General features: G+C 40.2%; 1 protein-coding gene across 1 annotated transcript; it reads left to right on the top strand.

The window, feature by feature from the left end:
• The first annotated feature begins 239 nt into the window (after positions 1–239).
• Positions 240–27,506, top strand: armh3 (armadillo like helical domain containing 3). Its single transcript, XM_038714168.1, has 26 exons — positions 240–388; positions 1,635–1,744; positions 1,843–1,899; positions 2,435–2,581; positions 2,771–2,878; positions 2,972–3,064; positions 3,163–3,237; positions 3,322–3,408; positions 5,207–5,263; positions 5,376–5,419; positions 5,963–6,023; positions 6,178–6,224; positions 7,267–7,342; positions 10,981–11,074; positions 13,449–13,550; positions 13,838–13,896; positions 13,980–14,045; positions 14,957–15,026; positions 16,307–16,367; positions 16,458–16,546; positions 17,962–18,044; positions 18,349–18,475; positions 19,130–19,205; positions 20,950–21,028; positions 25,005–25,121; positions 26,222–27,506. Exons 2-26 carry the CDS (start codon positions 1,643–1,645, stop codon positions 26,312–26,314), a joined length of 2,070 nt encoding a protein of 689 aa, XP_038570096.1. The 5' UTR covers positions 240–388; positions 1,635–1,642; the 3' UTR covers positions 26,315–27,506.
• Positions 27,507–27,721: the final 215 nt, after the last annotated feature.

Here is a 27,721-nt window from a genome sequence, read left to right on the forward strand (position 1 = left end):
CACTGGTCTTATGCATTTGAGGTCTGATTAATACGATGACATTACAAAATCCAACTTTTTCCAAATGGTGAGGATTAGATTGTTTTCTACTTAACACAAAATACATATCCTTATTTTACTTAATAATTTTAGACTTGTGGCATAATCCCGCAGATGAAGATTTAATAGATGATGTGACCAGTGTTAGTATCTGTGGGGTCAACACTAATGTAGAGGCTGTGAAAGATGCCAGCTGCTTTTATTAAACCTGAAAGAAGGAGTATCTGTAGGGTGCTAAGACCCTGAAGACCGACAGGAGGCTATCATAGCAGTATGCTATCAGATGCTAGTGTTGTTACAAGGATTCATGAACTACATTTACGACACAGATTTTAATACTTGAATTGAGGTAAGAACAAACCACACTCCTAACTAAGCTGAACCTACCTCAAGGATGTAATACAGTAATAATGTCAGTTATCGCACCTGACATTAAAAAGCCAACACTAAATCTACGGTACCATCATTGCCTGACAGGCATTAGTTAGCTAGGTAGCTTTAGCTTTAGCTGCGAAGACTCAACATAATAGTAGATTTACGTTTGGTGACCTAACTGCTAATAAACGAAGTGCTCATCGAGCGTCAACTCGACAACAATACCTGCCTGTCAGCGCGGCCACGTTGCTGTTAGTCAATGATGGGTCAAAATGAGCTAATGTTAGCTAACTAGCTAGCAGCCCATCCCCATTAACACTTATGTTAACGTCAGCTAACTATTAACGTAAAATCATGTGCCATCAATTTTAGCAAATGTCAGCTGATAATTGCTTAGCTAATCCAACAGCTAGACCAGTGAATCATTCAAACGTTACTCAACTATAACAGGTTACTCTACTGACCTAATCTAAACGTATGATGTTTATTATGCTAACAGTTTCTTTTGCTATGTCACTGAAATCTTTCTCTTGGCCAGCCTATTAACAGTGTGGAGTTAATACTAGAGCTGTTTCCAAGCACAGTGCTTCTGTCATTCTGAGCAAAGTAAGTTAGTAAAATAGCCATTAAAGCCAGATTGTTATGCCTTTCAACAGGTGATGGTTCTAGGTGACCTGGTTATACAGAAAAGGGACTTGTTCCTTTCAAGAACCGTCTTGATAGTAACATAGTGGCTATGTGTTGCTGAGGACAATGTGTCATGGCCATAAAGTGTTCAGTATTTAGTAAAATCAATAAATTGATCCTATTAAGTATTGCCTGTGTAGCCAGTGCCATATATAACTTATTCCTCTGTGCCATAAACCTTTTATTGCTGCCCAAATACTCTTATAAACAAGTTAATGAGCCACATCATTGTACTGGCTGACATATTTCGCATTCCACACACACCGTGTAAACAACTCACTTGTGCACTAAATCCATGGCTGAAAAAAGTCCCGGTCAAACACACTAGTTGCATTTACAGAAAGTACTGACGCATTGTAGGTTTTGGACCTGTCATCAGATTTGTTGAGTGTAACATAAATGTAAAACATTGTTCGCCTTGTACTAGTTAAAATTAATCTGTAGAATGGAAGAAGTTTTGGTGGTTTACACCATTTTTAAAAAACGTCATCCGTGCACATCCGTTTTCTAGCTCACTGTGTCTCTTTCCTCAGACTCAATTATGTCTCAGGTGGAAAAGAAGTCAGGGCTGCTGAGGAGGACGTCATCCTCTAAGAAGCCCTTGAAAGAGAAGGTGGTGCTGATGTATGATGAGATTTTTGCAGTGAGTATCACAATGGGCGAATGTAAGTAATGGAAAGTAAACAGAAATAAAATTGTGCCCAAGTGTAAACAAAGTCCTGCCTGTTTCTTTTGTTTTAGAAAGAAGACCCTGCCAAAAACAACCCTCGCTTCTGGGATGAGCTGTTTCTTATGAAGGTAGCAGAAATGTGTTCTGCAGTGGCAGCAGTAAAGCTAACTGATACATATGGATGTTATCTGTAATACAGTTTTAAGGATAAAGTCTGCCAAAGATATTGAACTAGTAAAAAAAATGTATGCATTACATTTGAGTTAAAACATAATGCGATCAAAATCTGACAACATATGTATATATGAATGTGCTAAAATCTGTTTAGATTTTATAGGAGGGCCTTGCCTATATGAAGAAAATGCAGTGAGCTGTTGTTGAACTTATAAATATAAAAATTGTGGACAGTACGTGCAGCACATGTAAATACCACAGGTTTAGCTTTTTAAAAACTCCAGAAGGAGGCTTAATGGCAACATTTATGTAAAAATGAAGCTGATCTCCAATACTTACTTTCAGCCTCATTGACTGTGTAGCTGCTCTGCTTCCCTATTTTTCTGATTGGCTAAGCTGAGGCTACTGTGTACTAGTCAATTGATACTTCCTAATAGCTTAGGTCCTCTTATTAATACATTCTACTTCCCTCCTTCCACCATGTTTCAGGTGAACCTAGAGTACTTGGAGTCCAAGTTGGAGAGTGTAGATGGGGAGGAGGTTCAGCGGATCCAGGACAACATCAACTCTCTGTTCCACCACTGTGTTCAGGCTCTGGCAGAGGAGCACCAGATCAAAGTAGTCAATGCCCTGCAGGTAACTAAAGCTCAGGAGGATCAGCTAGATTTCCACCTACAAGTTGCATTTGACTATCACATCTCAAGCATGCTGATGAGACTGTGGCTGTAATCAATGATCTTGGCTGGTCAGATTCATGGATTCAGTTTTGTTTCGTCACTATAGCTAGCTTTAGCAACGCCTGTGCTTCTCTGCCCCTCTCCCCAGACTCTCTGTGCACTTTTCCGGGGGGTTCACCAGAAGAACAAGTCCGCGTCTGGCTTTGACATCATCAACATGCTCATGGGGTTTGACAAGGCTGAGCAAAGGATGAAGGTTTGTGGGGAAATAGCTTGAGAGGGAAAGAACGGGGGGAGAGAAATGATTTGTGTTCATTCACGTTATGTCTTGTGTTTGTGTCTCCTGCAGGACCTGATGGAGAGACTTGACAGCCTTCTTTGTGGAGATGGCTCAGAGAGTCTGAAGAGCCTTTGTCTTAAACTGCTGCTGTGTCTGGTGACGGTGAGACAGAACAGATCAAAACAACAACATGAATTATAACGTGGTTTGGGGAATGCTTGTTGTGCTGTTAATAACACTCTAAACAAATGTGTTCACAGGTGACAGACAATATTAGTCAGAACACCATACTGGAGTATGTGATGATCAACAGCATCTTTGAAGCCATTTTACAGGTAAGGGATTAGCAGAGGACTGCGACTACAGTAATTCTGGAGTGTTTTTATTCCCGCTTTGGCCATCTCTGTTCTCCTTCTCAGATTTTGTCAGATGTGTCCAGTAGAGGGCAGCATGGTTACGATGCTGTGGTCCTCCTGGCTCTCCTGGTGAACTACAGGAAATATGAGGTGTGTACATATACTCACATGGAGCTGTATTTGTTTTGTCAATAAAAGAGCCTTTAGAGCAGCAGTGAGGCGCACTAAGCATGAATACACGGTGGTAAGTGTCACTGAATAGATGGTGAAAGTCTTTCTTTTCTGAGACTGACGTTACTGCTGCTGTATTGTCTCAACAATAGAGGATACAGTAGAAGCAGCTCCTGAAGTCTCTTTCGGAACAGGATGTACCGTACAGTTATGTGTGTGGTTTCTAAGAAGTCTTTTCACTTCTGAGTTACACCACACCCAAGGCAAACAAAAGGGAAAAACAAGAGCCTAAGATTTTAAAAAGGCCTGTTTTGAAATTACAGTTTTTCACTAAAGCAAAGCTCGGAGTAAAGTCAGTGTTGTCTGAGGTTAAAGGTTCATCCATGAACATACCAACGATTTTAGCAGGTCGAAGCTGAACATCACAAGAGACAGTTGCCCTAGATGACAGAGAAGCAAACATGCTTTCTGAAATGACTTTCAATTTATTTCCCTCCCCAGCCATTTCCTGGAAGGATAAGTGTGTCAGTGTGGAAGGAGATAAAAGGATAAGGAGTAGGGTTTTGCATGCACCCTTGTATGCAAGCAAAGAGCGCAACAACACCACAAGGAGCCGCCTTTGCATTTACTCTGAGCTAAAATGTATACTCCAAAATGATTCCAAAACTACTGCTAAACTCCAGCCAGGAGATGGAGTCGTCTTGTGATCCAGAATTTTACAGGCTTTGCTTCTCTGTTCTCAAGAAAACTGATCTACATTCATTTCTAGTTGCATTACGCAACCTGAGCAGTTGCAGTCTGTAGTCCGTTGTTACTGCAAGGCAAGTCGAGGCAAGTTTATTTGTGTAGCACACTTCAACAACAAAGGCAATTCAAAGTGCTTTATATAAAACATAAAAGCAACATAGGGGAATATAAAAAGAAATTTAAATGCAATTTAAAAATAGTTAAATGATAGGAGAGTAAAAGTTACAGTGCAGCGCAGATATTAATCAAAAGCCTTAATTTTGACTTATTAAAAGGCAGTGGCAAAAAGAAAAGTCTTCAGCCTTGATTTAAAAGAACTGACCCTTTCAGCAGACCTGCAGTTTTGGGTGTTTGTTTCAGATATATGTAGCATAAAAACTTAACACTGCTTCTCCCTATTTAGTTTTGACCCTGGGGACAGAAAGCAGACCTGTCCCAGATGACCTGAGAGGTCTGGATGGTTCATTACATAGCAGAAGATCATAAATGTATTTTGGCCCTGAACCATTCAGTGCTCTATAAACCAGCAGCAGGATTTTAAAATCAATTCTCTGACAGACAGGAAGCCAGTGTAAAGACCAAAACTGGAATGATGTGATCCACGTTTTTGGTCTTCGTGAGGACTCGAGCAGACTGTTGAAATTCAGGTCTGAGTCCATGACTACACCAAGATACTTTTGGTTTGTGGTTTTTAACATTACCGATTGATTGATTGATTTTTTTTATTTAGAAGGGACCATGTGCAATTAATAACATAAATGTAAACATTTGATGCATTACACCAGAGTTAGCCTTAGGCTAATTTACATCTGCAGATTGAAGCTGAGCACTGACTTTTAATCGTTCTTCCTTGGCTTCAAAAACAATGACTTCAGTTTTATCTTTGTTTAATTGAAGAAAATAGATGAGCCTCTTGAGCTAGGGGACAAATGGAAAGAGAATTGTCCTTTAAGGGTCAGTCAAGTGTAACTGTATAACTGTGTCAAATATTTATTGGCTTCTAATTTCACTGCCTTTCTCTGTCTGTTAGTCTGTGAATCCATACATTGTGAAGCTCTCCATTGTGGACGATGAGCCAACGCTAGATGTGAGTATGTTGTCACGTACTGTGCAGAATAATAAGGAGCCACTGTGATATAGCCGTTGGGCTTCACATCAAGCAGATTATCAAAGGTTTGAATGGATGTTTTCTTTCCTAGGGTATGGGTATGGTTGTGCACCAAGCTCTCACAGAATATAACAGGTGAGATCCAAAAATGTCACAAATGTGTTTTTAATGATGTGGTGCATGATGTGTTGAGGCCGCTGGCGTCATCTGTTGAGTTTGATGTCTCCCACAAATGTTCTATTTCTATTCTCCTGAAAAAAAAAAAAAAAAACAGGCTCTTTTTATACTTTGAGTTATTTATATCTGACAGTTTTCTTTGACAGTCGGTAATGTTTTTTGGATGAGGCAAGGTTTGGATATTAAAATGCTGTTTGTGAAGGAGGTCTTGTCTATCTGCGGGCGTAGACGGAGGCATTAAAGTAATGGATGATGGCTCCATGCAGTTCTTTGGTTTTGTGTATAAACCGAATGCCCCTTTTTAGATAATAAATTGCAGGGAGTAGAAGGAGATATTGTGATGATGTGGTAAATGTGTGTTAGGTTACAAGTGCAGTGTTTGAGTGAAAACATATATCTCTGCCTCTGCTCCTTTGTGGGCCTGTCTTTAATTTATTTTTCATCCTCTCCATGTTTTCATTACTTCCTGCTTTCTGTCCATCTTGGTCTTCTCCCTTTTAGGCAGTACAAAGACAAAGAGGAGGAGAACCAGGGTGGGTTCTTCTCTACCCTAACTAGTATGGTAGGATCTTATATTACTTCATATTTTTACGGTTGATATAATTTAGATGTTGTTTCTTTCATTAGTATGTATTTGGTAGTCAAAGAGTTTGATCTGTGGCTCCATTTCGGGGAAACACCATTTGTTGATCGCTTGATCGTTCTTCTGTCTGCAGGTGGGCAACATGTTTATTGCAGATGTTGATGAGAAACTCTCTGTACAGTAAGTGCAAAGTGATTTTAAGTTCTTACCCATCAGTCAGTTTAAGTCACACTACACGATTTTTAGCCTGATTTGCTGCTCGGCGACCGTCAGGCTGTGATTGGGGGTAAATCAGCAGCTGATCGGCGATCGCCAGTCGTTATGTGTGAACTACTCAAGGACGCAACAAAACGGGTCCCCCAACACATTTCTGACACATTGCCGACATCTGCCAGATATCTAGCATGCCAAATATCTGGAAGAGTTGGCCAACTCGACATCCACATCCAGCTAGTGAGAGCAGGCAGCTACTTCTTCACCGCAAAACACTTTTTATTCCCCTCCAGCTCTCTCTGTAGCTCAGACAATCCCTGCTGCCTGTGCGTGCTAATCCATTCTTTACCCATATTCTTTGTCTTTATAATTGCTATCTTTATAATAACAAACAACAGCTGTTTGGTGTATAGGTTCGCGTCAATTCCTTTTTCACATTTCACGTGTGTTTTCTTGACAAAACGTGGTTTGTAGACCAGCATCGGGTGACAGAGCCGTGGTCAGCTCGTGTAGTGTGTGACCCCCCTCTCACCGATCAGTCACCTAGTGTGAACGCCACAACGACTTCAAGACTCCCGTCACAAGACGGCAAGTTGTGTATTGTGAACAGCCCGGCCATCAGCCGACGCTGAAAGTCATGTAGTCTGCTCGAGCCTTAACCTTCATTGAGAGAATCCATTACCACTGCACTGTTTTTAGCTTGTCCTCTGTTTTGCCGTTGTAAAAGGTTCCAGCTGGAAAACAAAGTTTAAATGAACATATTTGCTGTTATAATATAGACCGCAACCAAACTGTAATGAAATAGCATGAGATTGATAAATAAAGACATTGTGATGCATGAAGCGATTGTTAATAAACTTATAACACCAGAGTGCCCCTCCACTTGTTAGTGAGCATGACTGTATCAAAGCCTAAAGCTTTTTCCTGCACAAATTAATGCTATGTGAAGATTTGGAGATTTTACTTAAGAAATGAGTAAACTGTCTACTAACTATGCTTTCTTCTCAAGGACAAATGAGGCGATTCTGCTGGCACTCTATGAGGCAGTGCACCTTAACCGCAACTTCATCACTGTATTAGCACAGGTGAGATGCATTCTAGTGTAGATTTGTGCTCCCCTTTTTTTCTTTTTTTGATGTTATGAATAAACTTAAAGAGGCCCAATGGGAGCTAATTTTAGGTAAGGTAAATCACAACAACAGTTATCTCACAGCGCTTTTCATAGACCGTACTCTGTGATGTTATTTACAGAAGCCCAACAATTCCCACCAAGAGCAAGCACTAGGCGACAGAGGCAAGGAAAAACTTCCTTTTAAGAGACAGAAACCTCGAGCAGAACCATAGCTTAGGGTGGGCGGCCATCTGCCTTGACCAGTCGGAGGTGAAGGGGAGAGAGAGAGAGAGGAACACAGAGAAAAAAAGAGGGATGGAAGGAGAGAGAGGGGAGGGAGGCAGCCTACATAATATGCACACACAGCGGTACAGACAGTAAAGGTGATGTTGCTATAGACTAAATGAAAAATGGTACAGATATTTATAATAGTGTTAATGATAATAATCATAATGTTAATCATTATAATAACAATAGGACTAGTAACAATAGTTGTTGTAGCAGAGGGTGTCGAGCAGGAACACGGGGGCAGCAGGCGACCCGCAGCCACAGATCCAGACTCCACAGCTCCAGAGCCAGAAACACCTGCAGGAAGTGATAGGAGGAGAGAGGAGAGGGACGAGAAAGCACAAGACTACCGGAAAGGGGAGAAGTTGTGTTAGTAACATGCAATAATGGGATGAGGTTGCATACAGAGGGAGAGAAAGTAGAGGAGAGAGGAGCTCAGTGCATCATGGGAAATCCCCCGGCAGTCTAGGCTTATAGCAGCATAACTAAGGGATGGTTCAGGACTCACCTAAGCCAGCCCTAACTATAATCTTTATCAAAGAGGAAAGTCTTAAGCCTACTCTTAAATGTGGAGATGGTGTCTGCCTCCTGAACCCAAACTGGAACCTGGTTCCACAGGAGAGGAGCTTGATAGCTGAACGCTCTGGCTCCTAGTCTACTTTTGGAGACTCTAGGAACCACAAGTAACCCTGCATTCTGGGAGCGCAGTGCTCTGGTGGGGTAGTAAGGTACTATGAGCTCTTTAAGATAAGATGGTGCCTGACCATTAAGAGCTTTGTAGGTAAGAAGAATGATTTTAAATTCTATTCTGGATTTTACTGAAGCCAATGCAGAGAAGCTAAAACAGGAGAAATGTGATCTCTTTTCCTGGTTCTTGTCAGAACACGTGCTGCAGCATTCTGGATCAGCTGAAGAGTCTTAACGGACTTTTTCGAGCAGCCTGATAATAAGGAATTGCAGTAATCCAGCCTAGAAGTAACAAATGCATGGACTAGTTTTTCTGCATCATTTTTAGACAGGATGTTCCTGATTTTCGCAATATTACGTAGGTGAAAAAAGGCGGTCCTTGAAATTTGCTTAATGTGAGACTTAAACGACATGTCCTGATCAAAGATAACTCCAAGATTCCTTACAGTGGTGCTGGAGGCCAGGGTGATGCCATCAAGGGAAACTATATCTTTAGATAATGCTTAAAACATCAGTTTTCTGAGTTTAACATTAGAAAATTACAGGTCATCCAGGTTTTAACATCCTGAAGGCACATTTGAAGTTTAGCTAACTGATTAGTTTCATCTGGCTTGATCGATAGATATAACTGAGTACCATCTGCATAACAATTAAAGTTTATGGAATATTTCCTGATAATATTGCCTAAAGAAAGCATATATAAAGTGAAGAGGATTGGTCCGAGGACAGATCCTTGTGGAACTCCATGACTAACTTTGGCATGCATGGAGAACTCATTAACATGTACAAACTGAAATCAATCTGATAAATAGGACTTAAACCAGCTTAGAGCGGTTCCTTTAATGCCAATGAAATGTTCAAGTCTCTGTAATAGGATCTGATGGTCAATGGTATCAAATGCAGCACTAAGATCTAATAAAACCAGTACAGAGACAAGTCCTTTGTCTGATGCAATAAGGAAGTCGTTAGTAATTTTCACCAGTGCTGTCTCTGTGCTATGATGAACTCTAAATCTTGACTGAAAATCCTCAAATAAACTATTGCTCTGTAGAAAGTCACACAGCTGTTTAGCAACTGCTTTCTCCAGGACCTTAGAGAGAAATGGAAATGGTTAGATATAGGTCTATAGTTGGCTAAAACATCTAGATCAAGTTTGGGCTTTTTCAGAAGAGGTTTAATTACAGCTAGTACTGTGGTACATAGCCTGTTGATAAAGATAGATTGATCATATCTTGTATAGAAGTGCTAACTAAGGGTAAAACTTCTTTAAGCAGCCTAGCCGGGATGGGGTGTGTTCACACACAACGCGATAACGCAACTACAGCTGTATGAACCCAAAGGAAACATTTTGCTGTGATTAAATAGAAATAAACGGATCAAACTGATACCGAAATAACTACCATATGATGCAGTTTTGTTAAACATATGAATTCATGCTTTGTCAGGTATGTCAGCAAGACAGCAGGACAACAACTTCTAAAATGTTTGTTTTCTGAATGGAGTTCGGATCGATCAGTGCTATGCTATGCTAACTTGGTCACAGTAAAGTACAACGATAGCTGGAATAAAGTTACACGTGTTTTCTGAACTCACCAGGTAGTTCAACCTCCTCGCTTTCTTTTCTACAAGTAATGTCCAGTTTTGTCCGGTTTTTATATAAATATGAAGTAGTGCCAAACAACACTGGAACCGGATGTACACAGAATCTAGCTGCTGAGAAGCTCGAGTGATGATAAATCAACTTGTAATCCCAAAAACGTAAAGTAAAAAGCTAATTTAATAAAAACATTTTAATCCGAGTTCCGCCCTCGAGCAAACGGTGTAGTTGTCAGAGCATAATCCAGTCCGACCACGGGTTTTTATTTGTCCAAAAGCTAGAGCGCTGCTCCCTGCTCCTCTAGCCCAAGTTTAGCAGCTCTCAGCCGGCCTGCAGATTTTCAATCGCCCGCTCTGCCTGGTCCTCTCCACACAACGCTCTGAAGCTGTCGGTGACGTACGGACAATCTCAACTTTGATAGGCTATCACGACTCGGCGTCATGCGAATTTCTCGCTTGAATTAAAAATATTCAACTCACGCGAATTCCTTCACGTTGCCTTCGCGTCGCCCGCACCGCTCCCTTCGCGCTGCCCAACAGGAAATCGCGGCTCTACTCGTCTTTGCATTGACTTTGCATGTAAACTTACCGCCCCGAACGCTCGCTTCGCTTTTGGTCTGAAAGCATCATTAGTCAAGTCAGACTTTTATGACAAGTCAGGAATATCTTAATATTTGGCAAACATTGTTGTTGGTCTTCAACACGTTATTGACCCTTCCTAACTAACCACCTGAATACCGAGGAGTTATTTAATGCAGTGAGAACAGCAGCCACTAAACACTGCCTCAGGACTAACTTCCGTTCTGAGGCCACTAAGTCACTGTGCTGCACTTTTATTGCCAGAATCAGGTAAAAATCCCGATAAATTAGCAGCGATGATTAATGTACTATTTAGTGGAAATGCATCATGCTCCCTTTTCTCAGACCTCATTTAAACCTTCTGCCCAGCTTGTTCTGTTGATGTTTATGTACATTACGCAACACAAGGGACAGCTGTTCACTATTAATGACATTTCACATGTGTTTTTGGCCTTTCAACAGAGCCACCCTGAGATTGACATCCCAGTCACACCGGTGACACCTACCCCAACCACACCAACAACACCACTTGGCACAACACCGCCCTCTCTTGACAGTAAGTCATACCCCTTTTAATATTTTTATCTAGGGAGACATAGACTGTAGAAAACATGTATGTAGTTTCTGCGATATAACTCATTGGTTCCTGAGGCTACAAAGCAGTGACCGCAAAATCAGCAGGATATGGAAACTGTGTTTCGCCTGTCAGAGTAGAAGAATGTGTTTAGGCAATTATATATTTAAGCATAAATCTTAATCGTTAAGTGTATAGTTCAGAGTTGTACAATGTTGTTTACTTGTCATTATACAGCACAAGGCTGCATAATGAAATTTGTAGTTCCTCCGTGCTAAACACAACATATAATTAAATGTTATTATTAAAAGTATATTAAAATATGGTAATATCTAAAATAAAACAATACAGTTATTTACATACATACAGACACGTATAACTTACACCCTGGACATTCCACATTGCATTTTTTGAATTTGCATGGGCTCAATGTAAACCGCAGCAACCAGATGATAATATGAAAGTTTGATCTTCACAATAAACAGTCTGACATTTGGGAAACAGAGTCCATCTTGACTGCGATTGTGCACCAAACATCATCGATGTAAAACACAGAGTCCACCTCCTCTCATTTTCTTGTGCTGAGAGCTTGGAACATGGACCACCTGCCGATGTTGATGGTGCAGGTCTCTGTTACGATGTGGGCACAACAGTCTTCTGTTGCTTGGTCAATATAAGTCCCATTTTGTCCAGACCGGCTTTTAAATGAGCAGAATTAACTCCAAGCTTGGGCCAGCATGGCTCCTCTCCTGGCTCTCTTTCCTCTCCTCTAAGCATATCTCCGGTTGTTTGGGCCGGGTGGATCGTGGTCTGCTGCTCTTTAATGACTCCAATGACTGTACTTATGTCAGAGGTAAAACATGTTTTGGCAATAAAGCCAGGAAAAAAAACAGATAAAAAAACAAAAGCGAAGTTTGAAGGAGCTACCGGCTGTTGCTTCTACAAGCGCTGCCGGTTGCCATAGCAACATCTTAAGCATGCCCCCTTTACCTCAACAGGCAAGTACGTCATTCAGAGAAACTCACCTTGAATCACAAATTCAATTATTCCCTTTTCTAGAAAGGAAAATGTTTTCCTATTTCCAGTATCTTACAGCCTAAAATACTTGCTTCAGTATTCAGCTATAGTTGTCTCCACCTCAAAGGACACCAGAGTTTACAGGGGAGGACAGCGTTAACCTGGTCTTGTCGGTTCTGTATATTTAAAAAAGTTTGATGGCTGCAGGGTCACCTTTAAGCAGAATTGAACTAAATTGAAAATATTGATCTGCCAAAACACCTTGAGTGATGGACAATGAAGTAACGGATTTCTAAAGCTCTCTGTTAAACATGCACCTTCATCATCAGCCCTTTTCAAATATTCAATAGATTTTGAAGGTCATCTGATAGAAGATAGATGCTCATACACAGTATATGGAACTTCTAATGTGGGTTTAATACATTTTAATAATCAGATTGTTACACCATCCCACTTATAATCTCTTTAAACGTGGGTGCCTGGCTGTCACTTCAGGTTTCATGGAAGGTGAATATTTTTGCTGGCACATTCAAAAGCAGGTCATTTAGCTTGCACACACGCTGTTACTGTTAAAATGTGCATGTTTCCATCTCTGGCTAACTCTTCCTCCCTTGCCTCAAACCTAAGAGCCATTTTCTGTATGAAATATTAACCTCCAGCTTCAAATACACGGAGCGTGCATTATGGCATGTCATGAGCTTCAGCACTTACAGGGCCCTCCAGAAATACCAGAAATAATTTCACACATGTGCCTGCAATCACGTGTCAGGAATATGCTTTTTCCTTCCACAGTGTAGCCTCCTGTGATGATATGTTTCTCTGTAATGTGAAATCTTCTTCCTTTGGGCCTGCTGTGATCTGAGGGGAAAAAGGAAACAAATGCGGGTTTTGGGGTAAAAGAGGGAGATGGAAATGACCTGCTCATCATTTATCCATGATACAAGCTGTATGTTTCAGCGAGCAGAGATTTTAAAAAGGATGAAGATGCTTGTCTTGACTACACAGCAAGCTACAGTAGCTACAGTAATGGGACAAAGACATCACTTTTTGTAATGCAGTTATTTGCCTGAATGAGCACTCCGTCGGCCCAAACAAGGGCGACCGCTCATTTCAACCTACAGTAGACTTTGAGTTCAGACTTTCAGAGTTTAGACTCAGGTTTTTGGGATTTGTATAAATGGAATCACTGACTTGAAACCAACCACACACTTTTGTGACTTTGTTTCTTTAGTACATATATTTATCCTGTCTCCATAATATTTAGATAAAATATAGTTAGGTATTTGTAACTGCAGTATTTATGTTTGATTGAAGTTTTACTCGTACATCTGCTGTGTAGTGATGAACAACCCAGAACTGCCTCTGGATCCCAACCTGCAGACTAGCAACCTTCTCATCACCTTCCTCAAGTACTCCTCCATTGTAATGCAAGATACTAAAGGTAAATAGGAAAACATCATGTCCTTTTTGGCTCTGTCACCTCGGCTTCCTATAACTATTCATTCTTTCACCTTTTCTTCTCTGTCTGTCCTTAAGTCTTTTCAGATAGTTGTCTTAGATAGCAGTGACAAATAAATGCTGTTCAGTCCAACAGTTCTTATCGCACTTTATAGCAGTCATTTGTTTAAGTCACTCTGTCTGAAAAACCCCAGAGGGGGAAAAAAAAAGGTCTGGCCCTCTTGTTTTCTTTCTACCTGTGAATGGTAACTCATATTTATGTGTTTCCAGATGAGCATCGACTCAACAGTGCTAGACTGTGCCTAATCATCCTCACCTGCATAGCCGAGGTAAGAGCAGCGACACTGCTGCAGCATTTGCGCCCTCCACAGATTGTCTTAGTTCTGATTTCATCTCTCTCTCTGTGTGATAGGACCAGTACGCCGATGCCTTTCTTCACGACGACAACATGAATTTCAGAGTCAATCTCCACAGAATGGTGAGTTGCTGGTTGTGAGTTAGTGAACGTGAGCACAGAAGTGACGGAACAAATTATAAAGTTACAGCGGCACAACATGTCTGGTATTTGTTATCATCCCGATCAGTAATATCAACATGTATTATTTTAAAGGGTTTGAGTTTAAGTACATATGCAGGTGCTTCAGCTAGTATTCGTGTAGTGATTAATGACATTCAGTAAGTTTACATACACTTGAGTATCTGGGTTACTCAGAGAAACCAGGTTACGCAGCTAAATTACATTACAATGCCCATTACATTATTAACCTTGTTACAGTAAATCTGTGTACACGGGCAGCAGGTCAGTAATCAGATTTCTCCAGTGACCTTATTTTGGAGCTACTACTTGATTTGAACTGTGATAGAAGAAGCTGCTTCTGTACAGACGAGAATGCATCGCTCCATGTAATGATCTCTCCTTTCGTCCATTGCTTAGTTGCTACTACTTCTTTTGTCATGCACGTGCATTCTTGTAAAAAGTAGTTTAGAAACCCGGTTACATGGCAGAAAAATCTGTGTTCTCAAGGAGAAAAATACCTGAAGAAAGTTTCTTTTCTACGTGACATTTAAGAAATCCGCTTACAAAGTTGACTGTAAGCCTGGTTACTTAAGTGCTGCATGATAAAGACCATGACACTTTATTATTTTTGCGAAATTTGAAACTTGTGTTATTAGTGACATACAGCTAGAAGAAAGGCTCACAAAATTGGATCCATCAGCCAGATATTGGCCTTAAAAATATTGTCTTGTACAATATTGTCTTAATTAAACTGATATTAGTCAGTCCTGGTAGTATGCGGATGCACCTGTCCATCTCTAGCATATGCAGTACAATGTATTCATGCACATTTACATACTGACTCTATATTTCAATTCTATGTTGTTTTTCAGCCCATGAGGCACAGAAAAAAAGCCGTGGACAAGAACATCCCGTCACGGCCGCTGGTGTGTGCTCTTCTAGGTATGAGGAATATTTAGCTGTTTACTGTGGACTTAAACCGGCAGTGACTCTATGAGTTCGCTAGAGCGTCTAATCTACCTTCTGGGTTTGTGTAGTTTCTTATGGTAATGGATACAAACCAGATATTGAAGTTTGGAATATTAGCCACTCTACAGTCTCCACTGTGTTTTTGACTTCTTACTTTATTTGTGTGTGAAATGATGACACATTGGAAATAACTTTAAGTTAAGCTATTTATTCGATAGATAGCTAGAATATGTAGAATTAGTTATGCCTGCTTTTAATCCCTTTTGTTGTAGAGAAGGATTGTTTCAGGTTGTTTTTGCTTCTCTATTTTTGGACTTTGTTGTTTGGATATATTTACTCTGCACTCTGCTCCTGGTCTATATGTATTTATGGTATCTTAATTATATGATTGAAACAATAAAAACATTTTATTAATTTATTCATTCTTAAAATGGTTCTGCAGATGACATTGATTCACGTGATAGTATTATATATATTTATTCACTACACATTTCCCTAGTACTTGGTGGGATATCTTTTCCTGCCATGTTAACCGGCAATTTAGTTTCTGTATAGCTGTTTTTGCTTTACTGCTGCTTCTCACACTCTAACAATCACGATGTCACTATTTGAGGTTAAGCAAGTCGTCTCTCCACTGGCTGCCTGTCGTTTTTAGAATCCATTTTAAGATCTTATTGTTTGTTTTTAAATCTCTTAATGGGCTGGCACCATCATATTTATCTGATATGCTTATTTTGCACACTCCAGTCAGAGCACTCAGGTCCACTGACCAGCTGCTTTTAGACTGTCCAAGGTCCAGACTGAAAACCAGAGGCGACAGAGCTTTTTCAGTAGCAGGTCCTAAGCTCTGGAACTCTCTTCCTCTCAACATTAGAGCAGCTACCTCTATTGAGAGCTTTAAATCACTTTTAAAAACACATATTTTTGCACTGGCTTTTAACACATGCTGAGCGGTGACATTTTATTGTTGTTATTGTTTTTAAGTATAGTTTTTATCTGTTGTCTGTTTTTATTGTTTTTGGCATATTCTGTGTTAGAAGGGTTTTATTCGGCTATTTATTATGCTTTTTATCTTATGCTGTTCTCTGTATCTGTACAGCACTAGTAGTACGGCAGTAGTGACTGTTTGTAAATGTGCTATATAAATAAACTTTGACCTTTGACCTTTAAAGGTTCCTGCCGTTAACCCTTTCCGTTTGAATCCTTCTAACAGTTATTCTTTTCTCTGTCTTCGCCTGTACCCCTTTGTGTAGATCTGATGGTAGAGTTTATTGTCACCCATATGATGAAGGATTTCCCCATGGATTTATACATGTGAGAACACATGCACATCATACATTTTTAGTCGTCTCATCCACCAACCAGCTCCGTCACCACAGTTTTATGTGTTCATTTCCTGTGCAGGCGCTGCGTGCAGATCATCCACAAACTCCTGTGCTACCAGAAGAAGTGCAGAATCAGGTTACACTACACCTGGAGAGAGCTCTGGTCAGGTAAAGACTCCTCGCTTTCTCTCCTGTGTCATTTATGTCTGAATAATAGGGTAGGCAGGAACTTTTCCCAGGAGATCAAGACCCTTTCGAGGAACTCTGATACTTAACCTGCATTTCTACTGGAGGAACCCAGGACTGAAATTAGGTATTAGTTGTTGTGGTCATGGTCACACAAGCTAGAGGCTGAATGAGAGAGAGGAACCAGTGATGAGAGTGAAATCAAACTCCACTGCATTTCTCCCTTTCATTCATTCATTAAATACAACTCAACTTTGATGATCCCATCTTTTTTTTTTTTTCAAGCACCAACAGCAAATGAAATTTGGTATTTAATGTCACCCTCAGGATCAAGTGTAATCATTTTGGTTATCTCCCAGATAATAAAACATCATATTAGTGTTTGTTATGGCCACTAGTTTTAGTTTTACTACTACTTTGTGTATGAGAAATCATATTTAGTTCAAACACGCTGTCATTGCATTTGTGAACAAAAGTTTGTGCCATAGTTGCTGAATTCCATCTATTCACTTACATTTTGGATCAGGTTTAGCTTCCACCTACCATTAGTGGCAAATGTAACAACATTTTAAGTTTGATTGGATGTTTCTTGCCAGAATGCACCTTCTGAGTCATATATAGCTATCACTACTTCTTCTTCCCTACTTTGTTAAGTAGCTTTTATGGATTGTAATAATTATAGTTGATTCTCACACAAATAACCCTCCTTCAAGGTATACTGTATATGGTAGTTGTAACTTTTTTATGTGAAACCAGAGAATGAAGGTAAGGGGTAACATTGCCTTGTTTTACAGTTTCTGCTGTTTTCTGTGGTCTTTGCAAACAAACTGTTAAATAAATTGTGTTTTGGAAGTTTTGCGACAGGACTTGTTTATAGTTTAATTTTTCAAAAGAAATTTCAGGACACAACATATGCATACTTTAAATCAGAAAAAAGTTTGATTTGCTGGGCGTCACCTAAGACTTGAGTAAATAGTCACTGCTTTTGCAAAACCAATTTCCTTCTGAAGTCATTGGGCTGGTTGTTTTGGAAATGTATTGCATCATTGAGATTGGATAATGAGTCTCTAAAGGAAGCACAAGCCGTCCTGGTGGCCTTGTTTTCAGCCTGGTCAACACACAACAGGATAACGTTTCAGCTTGTAATGGCCCCATCTCATTAGAATACAAATTCCTCTAATCAGACCAATAATCAGCTTAATTCCCTGAATGACACCGACCCTCTTCTCCTGGTGGTGATAATAGCATACCATGAAATAAGACTGGAGAGAAAAAAAGAGCCAAATTAAAGCAATAGATGTGTTTATCTTCTTTCAGCATGTTGTTGTGCCAGCTTGTTTTGGATGATCACCACTCCAGATTATTTCATTAACATGTGCGTGTCTCTCTCTGCACAGCTCTCATCAACCTGCTGAAGTTCCTGCTGTCAAATGAGACCACACTGCTGGCCAAGCACAACATCTTTCATCTGGCCTTACTGGTGAGCAACACACACACTCACAAAACATGCAGACAGGGCCTTGACAGCACAGTGTACCATGGAAATTAGTTTCACAGGGATATATGTCTGCTCTTGTAGTAAGAGGAGAGCCAGCCAGCCATGCTGTGTCAGTGGTGCTACTCATAGCCCAGCTGTGCATACAACTCAAATCACACACAGGAGTCTAAACTGCTTCCTTTTTATTAGATTTCAGACGAGACAAAAGATGCCTAACCGGTTTGGTTTGTTTTTCTTCTCAGACTCGTGAATGAATTGTTCAAGTAACGTGTGTCTCCTTATCCAGGTAGTGAACCTGTTCAACATGTTCATAACATACGGCGACACGTTCCTGCCAACCTCCAACAGCTACGACGAGCTGTACTACGAAATTGTACGAATGCACCAGGTGTTCGACAACCTCTACTGTATGGGTACGTTAGTAGAAGCTGAACTGCAGTGTTTAACCTGAGCAGAACAGAAACGATTATTGTGAGTTCCCAAATAAAAGCTGTTATTCAAACAATGTCTCAAATATTAGCCATCATGAACAAATATAAACTGGGTACAGGTGGAATTACTTGTAGCCTACTGCAGCAGGGTCACACGTTAAATTGAACAGAAACACTAGCTTCATTCCCCAATGAATTCCACTGTTTTCACTTTTTTCCCGATCATTGGTAAACTTCCGTCAACAAATTTTACTGATTAAATTAGTGAATGAAATCTGTGTTTCTGCCTGTTCCAATTAAAGGCCTAGTTCAATTTGAGAATTTACGGTTTTGATTGACAGAAAACTGACTGGCAACTATCAAGTATCTTTTTTTGTTTGTTTGTGTACGGTTTTCTATCATAAATTTGATATCATTGGACTTTTGGTTGGATAACATTTGAAGATGCCACTTTGGGCTCTAGGAAACCGGTTTTCCACTATTTTGTGACATTTAATAGACACAATGATTACTGGAGTGTCAGATTAATTGACAATAAAAATGATTGTTGGTTAGAGCTCTGAACCTCACAGTTGAAAAGAGATGTGTTCATTTGTTGCTAATACCAGTTTTTATCATTAATTTACTGCCTTCCAGTTCTGAGAGTATCAACAAACACGGGCCAGTGGAAGGAGGCAGCCAGCAAAGTCACCCATGCCCTCGTCAATGTTCGGTAAAATGACATGCACACACTCTCACAACGCACAAACACTGTGTCCTGCGAAGGAGAAAAGAGATCGAGGGAAACTGCAAATAAGAATGTGTTGCAGGAAAGTCACAATAAAGTGAATGGAGTTAATTCTTTCAAACTATAATTGTAGGTTCTTCATCTCCAGCCAGTTCCTTCCCTCCCTTCCTTTCCTCCTCTAAGCCCCTCTATTTGATAATGTTTAAGCCTTTATCTCCTTCACCCCAACCCAGCTCTAGTCCACACACAGTACTTGGTCTCTTCTCCACTATGTTCCCCTTTAATCTGTCTTTCCTCCTCCATCTTCTCTGAGGAGATGATCCTCTCAGGTCACCCTGGCTTGGAGGCCCCATGAGGGGGCCACTCAACTGGGCTCCTGAAGGAGCAGACGCCACTGCTTTAAATAAGCAGTTTCAAGGGTTGAGTGGGAGGCAGGGGGAAAGAGATTGAAAGGGTAATATTTGAAAGATTAAATGAATGAAGGCAGAGAGGTATAAAGAACCCACAGAGACTGTGTTGAAATGAACTCAAATGAAGGGACCGATTCCATTTTACTCCCATCAATTCATTCCCCCATATACTGGCTTCTCACATGTAAATGATAACAGAATTACCAATGCGGAGAATGCTCTGCATTTTGGTCACGATAATTTATTTGATATATGATGTACTCTAACTAGTACAAAATAAGCCATTTTGTCACACAGCTTATTTCATCAACTTATATTTGAGCTATAGAGCAGTGTATGTATATGCTGGAAAAGATTGCCTCTCCATTTACATCTTAAATTCTCTGATGTGCTCACACAAGGTGAAGGTGGCATTGAGGTGGAATTGAATAGGAATGAGTAGAAATGAATTTAGATGTTAAACAGCATGTCTGAACTTTGCTTGTCAAATATCTTGTCAAAATTGCCAATTGCAAACCCTCTCGCCTTGAACATTAGTGTACTATTAGTTTGCACCTAAACAAGAAGAAATGGCTTTTCCAGAAAGCTGCATGCACATTTTAATTAGTGTTAGAGGTGGCTGCAATTGTACACTACACTTTACAGCCCACACCAAAAGTATACAAAGTACTTTTTCATGGTTTATGCTGGGACCCTTGGTTCCAATTCAGGGGAATCTTATTGCTACAGCATAGAATAATATTTTAGACTACATCCACATTAAGCCATCTAATTCTCATTTGCAGATTTTTATGTTTCAGCGGAACAATTCATGAGCCACGTCACTGTGGCTCATGAATTCTTCCTGCTAATATCAGACAGCGATTCCTATGCTGCTGGGCTGCAGTGCAGATCAGATTATTTTATGAGAAAGACATTGTCTGACAAGTAAACATCAATACAGGATAATGACAACAGTTGCAGTGTGAAAGTTAAAGGCCACAAAAGACTGTCTATTTACTGAAACACACCCTCTGGCCATGACCGGGCAACGTCATTGCTTTGCAAAGGCTCTTTTTTCCCCCGTATACACTAAACTACCAAAGCAAATGTACTATTTTTGGCTGACCTCACCACTGCTCTTGTGGCTTAATGGGATAAAATCCCTGAAGCCAGGAGGAAAGTCTTCCCAAAATAAGACCGCTCTTGGTTTTGGAGTGAGGTGTGTAACAATCGCACGTGTTCAGGTGTGCATGTGGTTTTGGAATATAGTGGACATCCTTTGAGGAAAATGTCTATTCAACTTCATTTCAGAAGCATTTGTGTTTTTTATCTTTAAGGGCCATCATCAACCATTTTAACCCCAAGATTGAGTCGTACGCTGCTGTGAACCACATATCCCAGCTGTCAGAAGAACAGGTAAACACTGTTTCCCTCCTTTTACACTCTTGACTAAAAGCTGCATGTAAATAAAAATGAACTTCAGCAACATCTCGGGTCCATTTGGTCGGTACTCCACTGAAACATCACTCTGGTCATTTCAAAAGTAAATCTTTATGAATTTTTTAGTACACAGTGGAAAACACTCAATGCTTCCAAGTGTTTGAGAAAGGGGCACCCCACATTTTATTTTGAAAGAAGGTCTATTCAGGAAGTAATTATGGGGCAGGAGGTAGAGCGGATTGCCTGTTAATCGGTCGGCGGTTCAATCCCCGGCTCCTCCAGGCTGCATGTTGAAGTGTCCCTGGGCAAGACACTGAACCCCGAATTGCCCCTGGCGGCTTTTCCACCAGTGTATGAATGTGTGTGAATGTTAGTTTCTGTTTGAGCACTTAGGCTCAGTGTATGATGTGAGTAAGTAGTATAAATGTGAGTGAATGGTGAATGCAGATGTAGTGTAAAACCGCTTTGAGTGGTCAAAAAGACTAGAAAGGCGCTATACAAATATGGAGCATTTATGGAGCGTAATTACAGCTGCGTTGCATAGATGGATCCCTCGGACAACACTTGTGGTGGTGAGACACCTAGAAAAGCAGTCGTTACCACACGCCACTGAGCTTTATACGCATCATGGCTGATTCACTGCACACAGGTCAGGCAGGTGGGAGGGCCCTGTTCACGACCAATATGAAGCTGTTGTCACCGTATGTGACAGAATTCACCTCTTACTGTACTCTTGAAGGAAACATCCTCCTAAAAACAAAAACATTGTAGATTTTTGTGTATATATTTAAAGTACAGTAAATGTTGCAGTTTCTCTGAGGTCTGCAGCTGCTTTTGTAGAAATAATGACAGTGAGAGCCCTACTCTTCTGCAGACACCGATTTGAGTCATTAAGCAACTGGACTACTTCTGAAACACTTGAGTTATTCCTTCATCATTAGTGGAAAAACCTTAGTGTGGAAGGAGGCTGAACTTCACAGATATGAGCGTCGTGAGCTCCATTTAAGACTTAATCATTTATGTCGAATCGGAGAGGACAGAAAAACAGCCGGAAGAGTCCTTTTTTACAAGCTGATAAGAGAGTGATTGATTTGGTCATTATACTCCTCAATTACCTCTCTGTTGTTATCTCCTAGATTTATTCACAACAAAGAGGGAAGGCAGAAGTTAGCTTTGGTGTCTTATGAGCTGCCAGTGGTTTTATATAACTGGCGATATTAACACTGTCCTCATTAGATAAAGTAACTTTTTGATAAGTGGCAGTTTCTTCTTTCACACTTGTAGTTGTCTATGTGGAGCTACTGTGTGATGCAAATCTTACGCTAATTGAAAGGTTGCGCTCCCCATATTGACAAATATGGTTTCAAAAATGCATTTAACAGAAGACTTTGTTTGTTTTGATGTGTTGTGAGAGAGCAAACCGCTGAGCTGCATGAACAAATAAGCAGAAGCCAGTCGTTTAAATGAGGACATCCACACTGACAGATTGCTTCAGTGAGAGGCTGGAGAGGCTGTCCATATCCTTTCCAAACCATCTGACACAACCTTTTCACGCTGACGCTCCTCTCTCCACAAAGATTGCACAAAACGCTGCTGAATTTGAATGAGTTGTCTTTTCATATTGCTCTGTGTACTTGGTTCACTGTGGTTATATTATGTAGGAATCAAGACAGATATGTTATATGACTCAGGTGGGGGACAAAACCTTGATCAGGACATTATGTGAAGGACTTTTTTAAGGGCTTAACACCAGTATTGGTGTTTGGAGTAGTGCATGCTGACGTTTCTATTTTAATTGATGACCATAGAATTTGCTCCAATATCTTCACATGGCTACCAACAGGACTTCATTGATGTTCATAATTTTGTTCTGCTCTCATGGTAGCAATCAATATTATGACTAAAAATGATCCAATACAGTCCTTTTTGGGATGCCTTGGTGGCCCAGGGTTTATGAACCGCAACGTCCCCTGTTTATGTTCGGCGGGGGACCTTTTGTTGCATGTCATTCCTCCTCTCTCTCCCCCCTCATTTCTTGTCATCTCCCTACTGTCTTCATCCAAAAGAGTGAATTTTTAAAAAGGTTTTTTTTAGGGCATTGTTCATTTATTAGACAATGTGCTTTGCTACTCTCAGAATTCTCAAAATTAGGTCATCTCAACAAAGACATCTTAAAAATCAGGCTGAACAAAATAATGCTCACCACAAACGGACGTAAAAGGTAAAGACGTTTCCTCTTATCTCACTGATGAACGTTAATGTAACCAGATTATCAGCTGTGGATTATAGGATGTAACTTGAGTATCGGCTGTGGATTATGAGATATAACTAGATTATCAGCTGTGGATTATGAGCTATAACTAGATTAGCATCTGTGGACTATGGGGGAGAACGAAGGTAGAGAAAGCAAGAATAGATGATCGGCTGAACTTTGGTCCATTTGAGAGACCTTTAGATTATGGCTTTTTCAGGCTAAGCTCTTTATTTTTCTCCCGTCTGCCTCTGTGCTGAGTGTGAAACCTTGCATTTCCTTCTCTTTGTCTTTTAACGTACATGCTCAACATGCAGACACAGTGACCACCTGCCACCTGGAGCGTCTTCATCCCCTACAGTGGCACTAGAAGATGGATGGCCTCCCAGACACACACAGCATGAAGTCGAGTCGCTGTACTCTGGCTGTCTCTCACACACACGTCATACAATTTTAGAGTTGAAACTTTCTTTAGCACACAAAACTGCTTTTGTATCTGCGCTTCAAAATAAACACAATGTCAACTGCGTGCACACAATCATATCTGCTCTGTGATGCAGAATGTTGCCCAGCTGAGTCAAGTGTGTGTGTTATCATTTCTGTCAGTGCCAAAACAGCGAGTGGTAAATGTTACATTGTCTCTCTGTCTTCTCTTGACTTTTTATTTAATTCTATTACTATTCCTCACCTGTTCATTTTTTCTGCCTGTAACCAGTTTGTCGTAGCTCACACTCTCTCCCCCTGCTCCTTTCATCTTTACCGTCCTTTGCATTCACCGCAAATGAGCTAAAACATCTAAACACACATTAGTTGAGGTTACAGCTCAAACCTGCCGCCACATTTCTACAGAGAGAGGAGGGTGATGGGGAGTTGTGAGGGAGAAAGAGGCAAGTGAGACGTGGGTAGGATTTTTTTCATCAGACGTTTAAAGAAAGACAACGGAGAACTGTAGATTTATTAGAAGAAAATAAAAGTAGCATGTTTTCCTTCTCCTAACCCTCTGTTTTCATTTAACATTTAAAGTGATGATTCAGCTGTTTAGTCAGTTCGAGTTAACATCTGTATGTTTATCTGGTTAAAAGCTGGGCTTATTTGAGAGGAGTGTTTCATAGAGCTTCTGCGGGAAGCATAACAAAGAGCAGCTTGTGCATCTCATTGTTAATGTTTATGCTGTGTGGAGACATGGGACATTAATAAAATAATGGGAACGGTCTTGCTAGGGGCTATTTCATGGCTCAGGGGGGGAGTGGCAGGGGTGGAAGTGTGGAGAATCTCTGCATAATTAGCTCTGTTTTCTGCTTCTTATCTCAGCTGGACTTTACCACAGGAAAGTGCGTCCTGTGATCTTATAACCATAGTGTACACACACAAAAAGATAATTAAACAACTACTGTGTGAAAAGTTTAACAGAGCTGTAGCTAATGTTGCACAATCATGTGGACAAATAGGACAAAACAAACAAGTAAGAAAGAAAGCAGATAAAATGCTACAAAAATCCTGATGTGACATTACAGTATTTCAACAGTCCACATGACCTCTCTTGAGTAAATATGTTGTAATAAAGTATTAAACACTAATTAATATTTAAATGTTCAGTTCAAGTTACATGTTTACTGTACGGTGCGGTACCCACTCTGTATTATGGAGTTGGGGTAAGTTATGCAACATTAATTTTGCTGTTGCCCACATTTCTCATCTTAGGTGTTGGAGGTGGTTCGGTCCAACTATGACACACTGACCCTCAAACTGCAGGATGGTTTGGACCAGTTTGAGAGATACTCGGAGCAGCCTAAAGAGGCAGCCTTCTTCAAGGAGCTGGTAAGAGAGAGAAAGGGCAATGACTTGTGGCTGTTGATGGTTTAATGCGGTTTACAAAGACTTAAATTCTTTCCCAAACTGAATGAATGAATCCCAAATGAATTTTTCCCCCCAGACTGAAAGTGGTTGTTTCCTTCTGCAACATTTTACTGGTCACTGCTGTTTACAATCAACAAGGTGTTTTTGCAAAGTCGACGGCTGCAAAAATAGTATGTAATAGAAAGTGAACAGAAATGAGTAAGTTTAAAAAAAACAAACAAAAAAAACAATACCGTTAAAATGATTTCTATGATTATTTTTAAATTTTTTGTGTTTCTAGACTTAAATAAATAAGCAGGTAAACTGAGATGCACTTGCCCCATACTACCAGCAGCAAACTATACCGATTGACAACTAGTTTAGTTATGTGCGCCATTTCCCTTGAAATGCAATATTTTTAGTATTGCACTTCCATAAAGTTGAGGGAGAAGTGAGACAAAGATTAAAAAAAAGAATGGGCAATATCACAACAGCACAGACTGAGATATCCTGAGGCTAGATCCTACTCTTCCCATAATGCAACTCAATATTTTGCGATTATTTTGACAGATATTGTGATAGGAGTCAAAATAATAGTGGAAAAAAATGTAAAAGTGATGAATAAGTGATTTTTTTCTGAGAAGCATGTTCTCATACGTCTGGAGAGTATGATTTGCAGGCTGGGGCATCTCTGCAGCACCACAGTACTTCATTTTTAATGGTATGTTTTGACAAATTGTACCTTTTTATCAAAAAATTGCAGCTCCTGCGATTTGGATATTGCACTTGCCCATATTACGATTTCAATAATGTTTCGATTAATTGTTCAGCCCTAGTGGAGTGGAGCTGGAAGGAACCTTTAATTTTGATGATGTTTTCTGTAGTTTTTGGCGTATGTGCAGCCTTAAGAGGTAGTGGATTGTTGTAAATCAGCAGACTTGCTGTCAGAGAGTTTTATATGCATCTGCAGCTACATATGAATTCATTTGGGACGAGGGTGAAGTGTCTGGGATGGGAATAAGCCTCAGTCTCTCTGTGTTTATAGAAATCTGTGAACTGGTAATCTGCTTTTCTGTCTGCAGGTGCGCTCCATCAGTCTGAATGTGAGGAAGAATGTCTCTTTGAACACACTGAGTCAGGACGTCCTGCTCAAAGAGTTTTCCACCATCTCCTGAAAGACACACACACACCCACACCCCCCCCCAGCCTTCTCTGGACATACACAGTACATTTGTGTGCGTGTGGACATGTACACATACAGAACTAACACCAACCAGTACAATCCTCGATTGTTCTTTCCATGATTCGTCTCGACCCCTCATCCTCTGTCCCTCCTGTGACCTGAATGATGGAAACATTTCCTACGGAGACCCCTGCAGGCTGGATGCACCTTAAGGAAAGATCTGAAAACTCTCCAGACTTGCTCCTGTTTGTGGTTGTTCATATGTGTGTGTTATAACTTTAAGGAAGTGCCCGTGTTGCACTGGTTCCTCGTGTGCAATCTGCAGTATTGGCTGGACTGTTAACTGACACGTGCAAGTCTGGATTTCCGATTCAAGTATTTTTAACCGAGATGTCCCGCTCCACCTTTTTTTGCCACTGATGATGTTGTAAGTAGCTTCTAGTGTCAAACTGATCAGAGAATATGGTTTATGGTTTGTCTTTCCAGTAATTATTTCAGAAGATTCAGGATTGAGTGAAACATTATGTCCTCCCTAACAACCATAGTGGTGACCTTGAGCCTTTTTGAGTTCTAATCTCATTTAAAGTCCTCTTTGATTAGAGCGTTAACCCTTTATTTGCGGCTGAATTCTCTTTGTGTGAATGATAACTTAAACCTCTACTTGTTTGAAACAAATATACATGTATTTTATATTTGCGTTCGCTAAGGGGTAGAACATTTTGAACAGTAATTAAGTTGGGAATGCTCTGAAGTGATAAAAACAAACCTTGTAATTGTTGTAGCAAACCTTTGTTTTTGAACAAAGCCATGACTTAACATTTACTACTGTGCGTCACACAAGTCGTTTCTCCATTTAGTTTAACGAATGAATGTATTAAAGGATGCGGTTAGTTTAGAAGGAAAACTGTTCAGACAATGGTTGAACATTAAGATTGTTGAAAGTGATGACTGCTTGTGTGTCTCTGGCACATGAAGTCAGTTTAGTGAAAAAATATTCTTTACTTTTGAGCTCATCCTGTCTTTTTCTCATTCAGAACATTTGAAATTATTATTTCTGACTGGAAGCAGCAGATCTGACTTATGCAACTCCTTCAAGTATAGGGTCTTGTTTCTTTCATCTCTTACTCCTGTAGGTATATTTATGTTTCTTTTTTAAAAATAAAGGTTGGTTTCCTACTACTTAACTAGTGCTTCCTCTTTTGACTAGGTAAGACCCATTTAGAAAAACACATCTATATTGTAACATCAAACAAACCATAATATTCTTTTGGAAGCTTTCCGGGGAACACCCTTATCTCTGCGATCTAAACACTCACTGTCCTTTGCTGACTCTGCTGACCCAGTCTGAGTTTTGATATATTGGGCGTCAGTGGGAGGCTTTATTACCACACACTGCAGA

Source organism: Micropterus salmoides, unplaced genomic scaffold, assembly GCF_014851395.1.
Source record: "Micropterus salmoides isolate LMB-PRFRI ecotype aquatic unplaced genomic scaffold, ASM1485139v1 Ms_hic_scaffold_12, whole genome shotgun sequence".
NCBI classification, from domain to species: domain Eukaryota; kingdom Metazoa; phylum Chordata; class Actinopteri; order Centrarchiformes; family Centrarchidae; genus Micropterus; species Micropterus salmoides.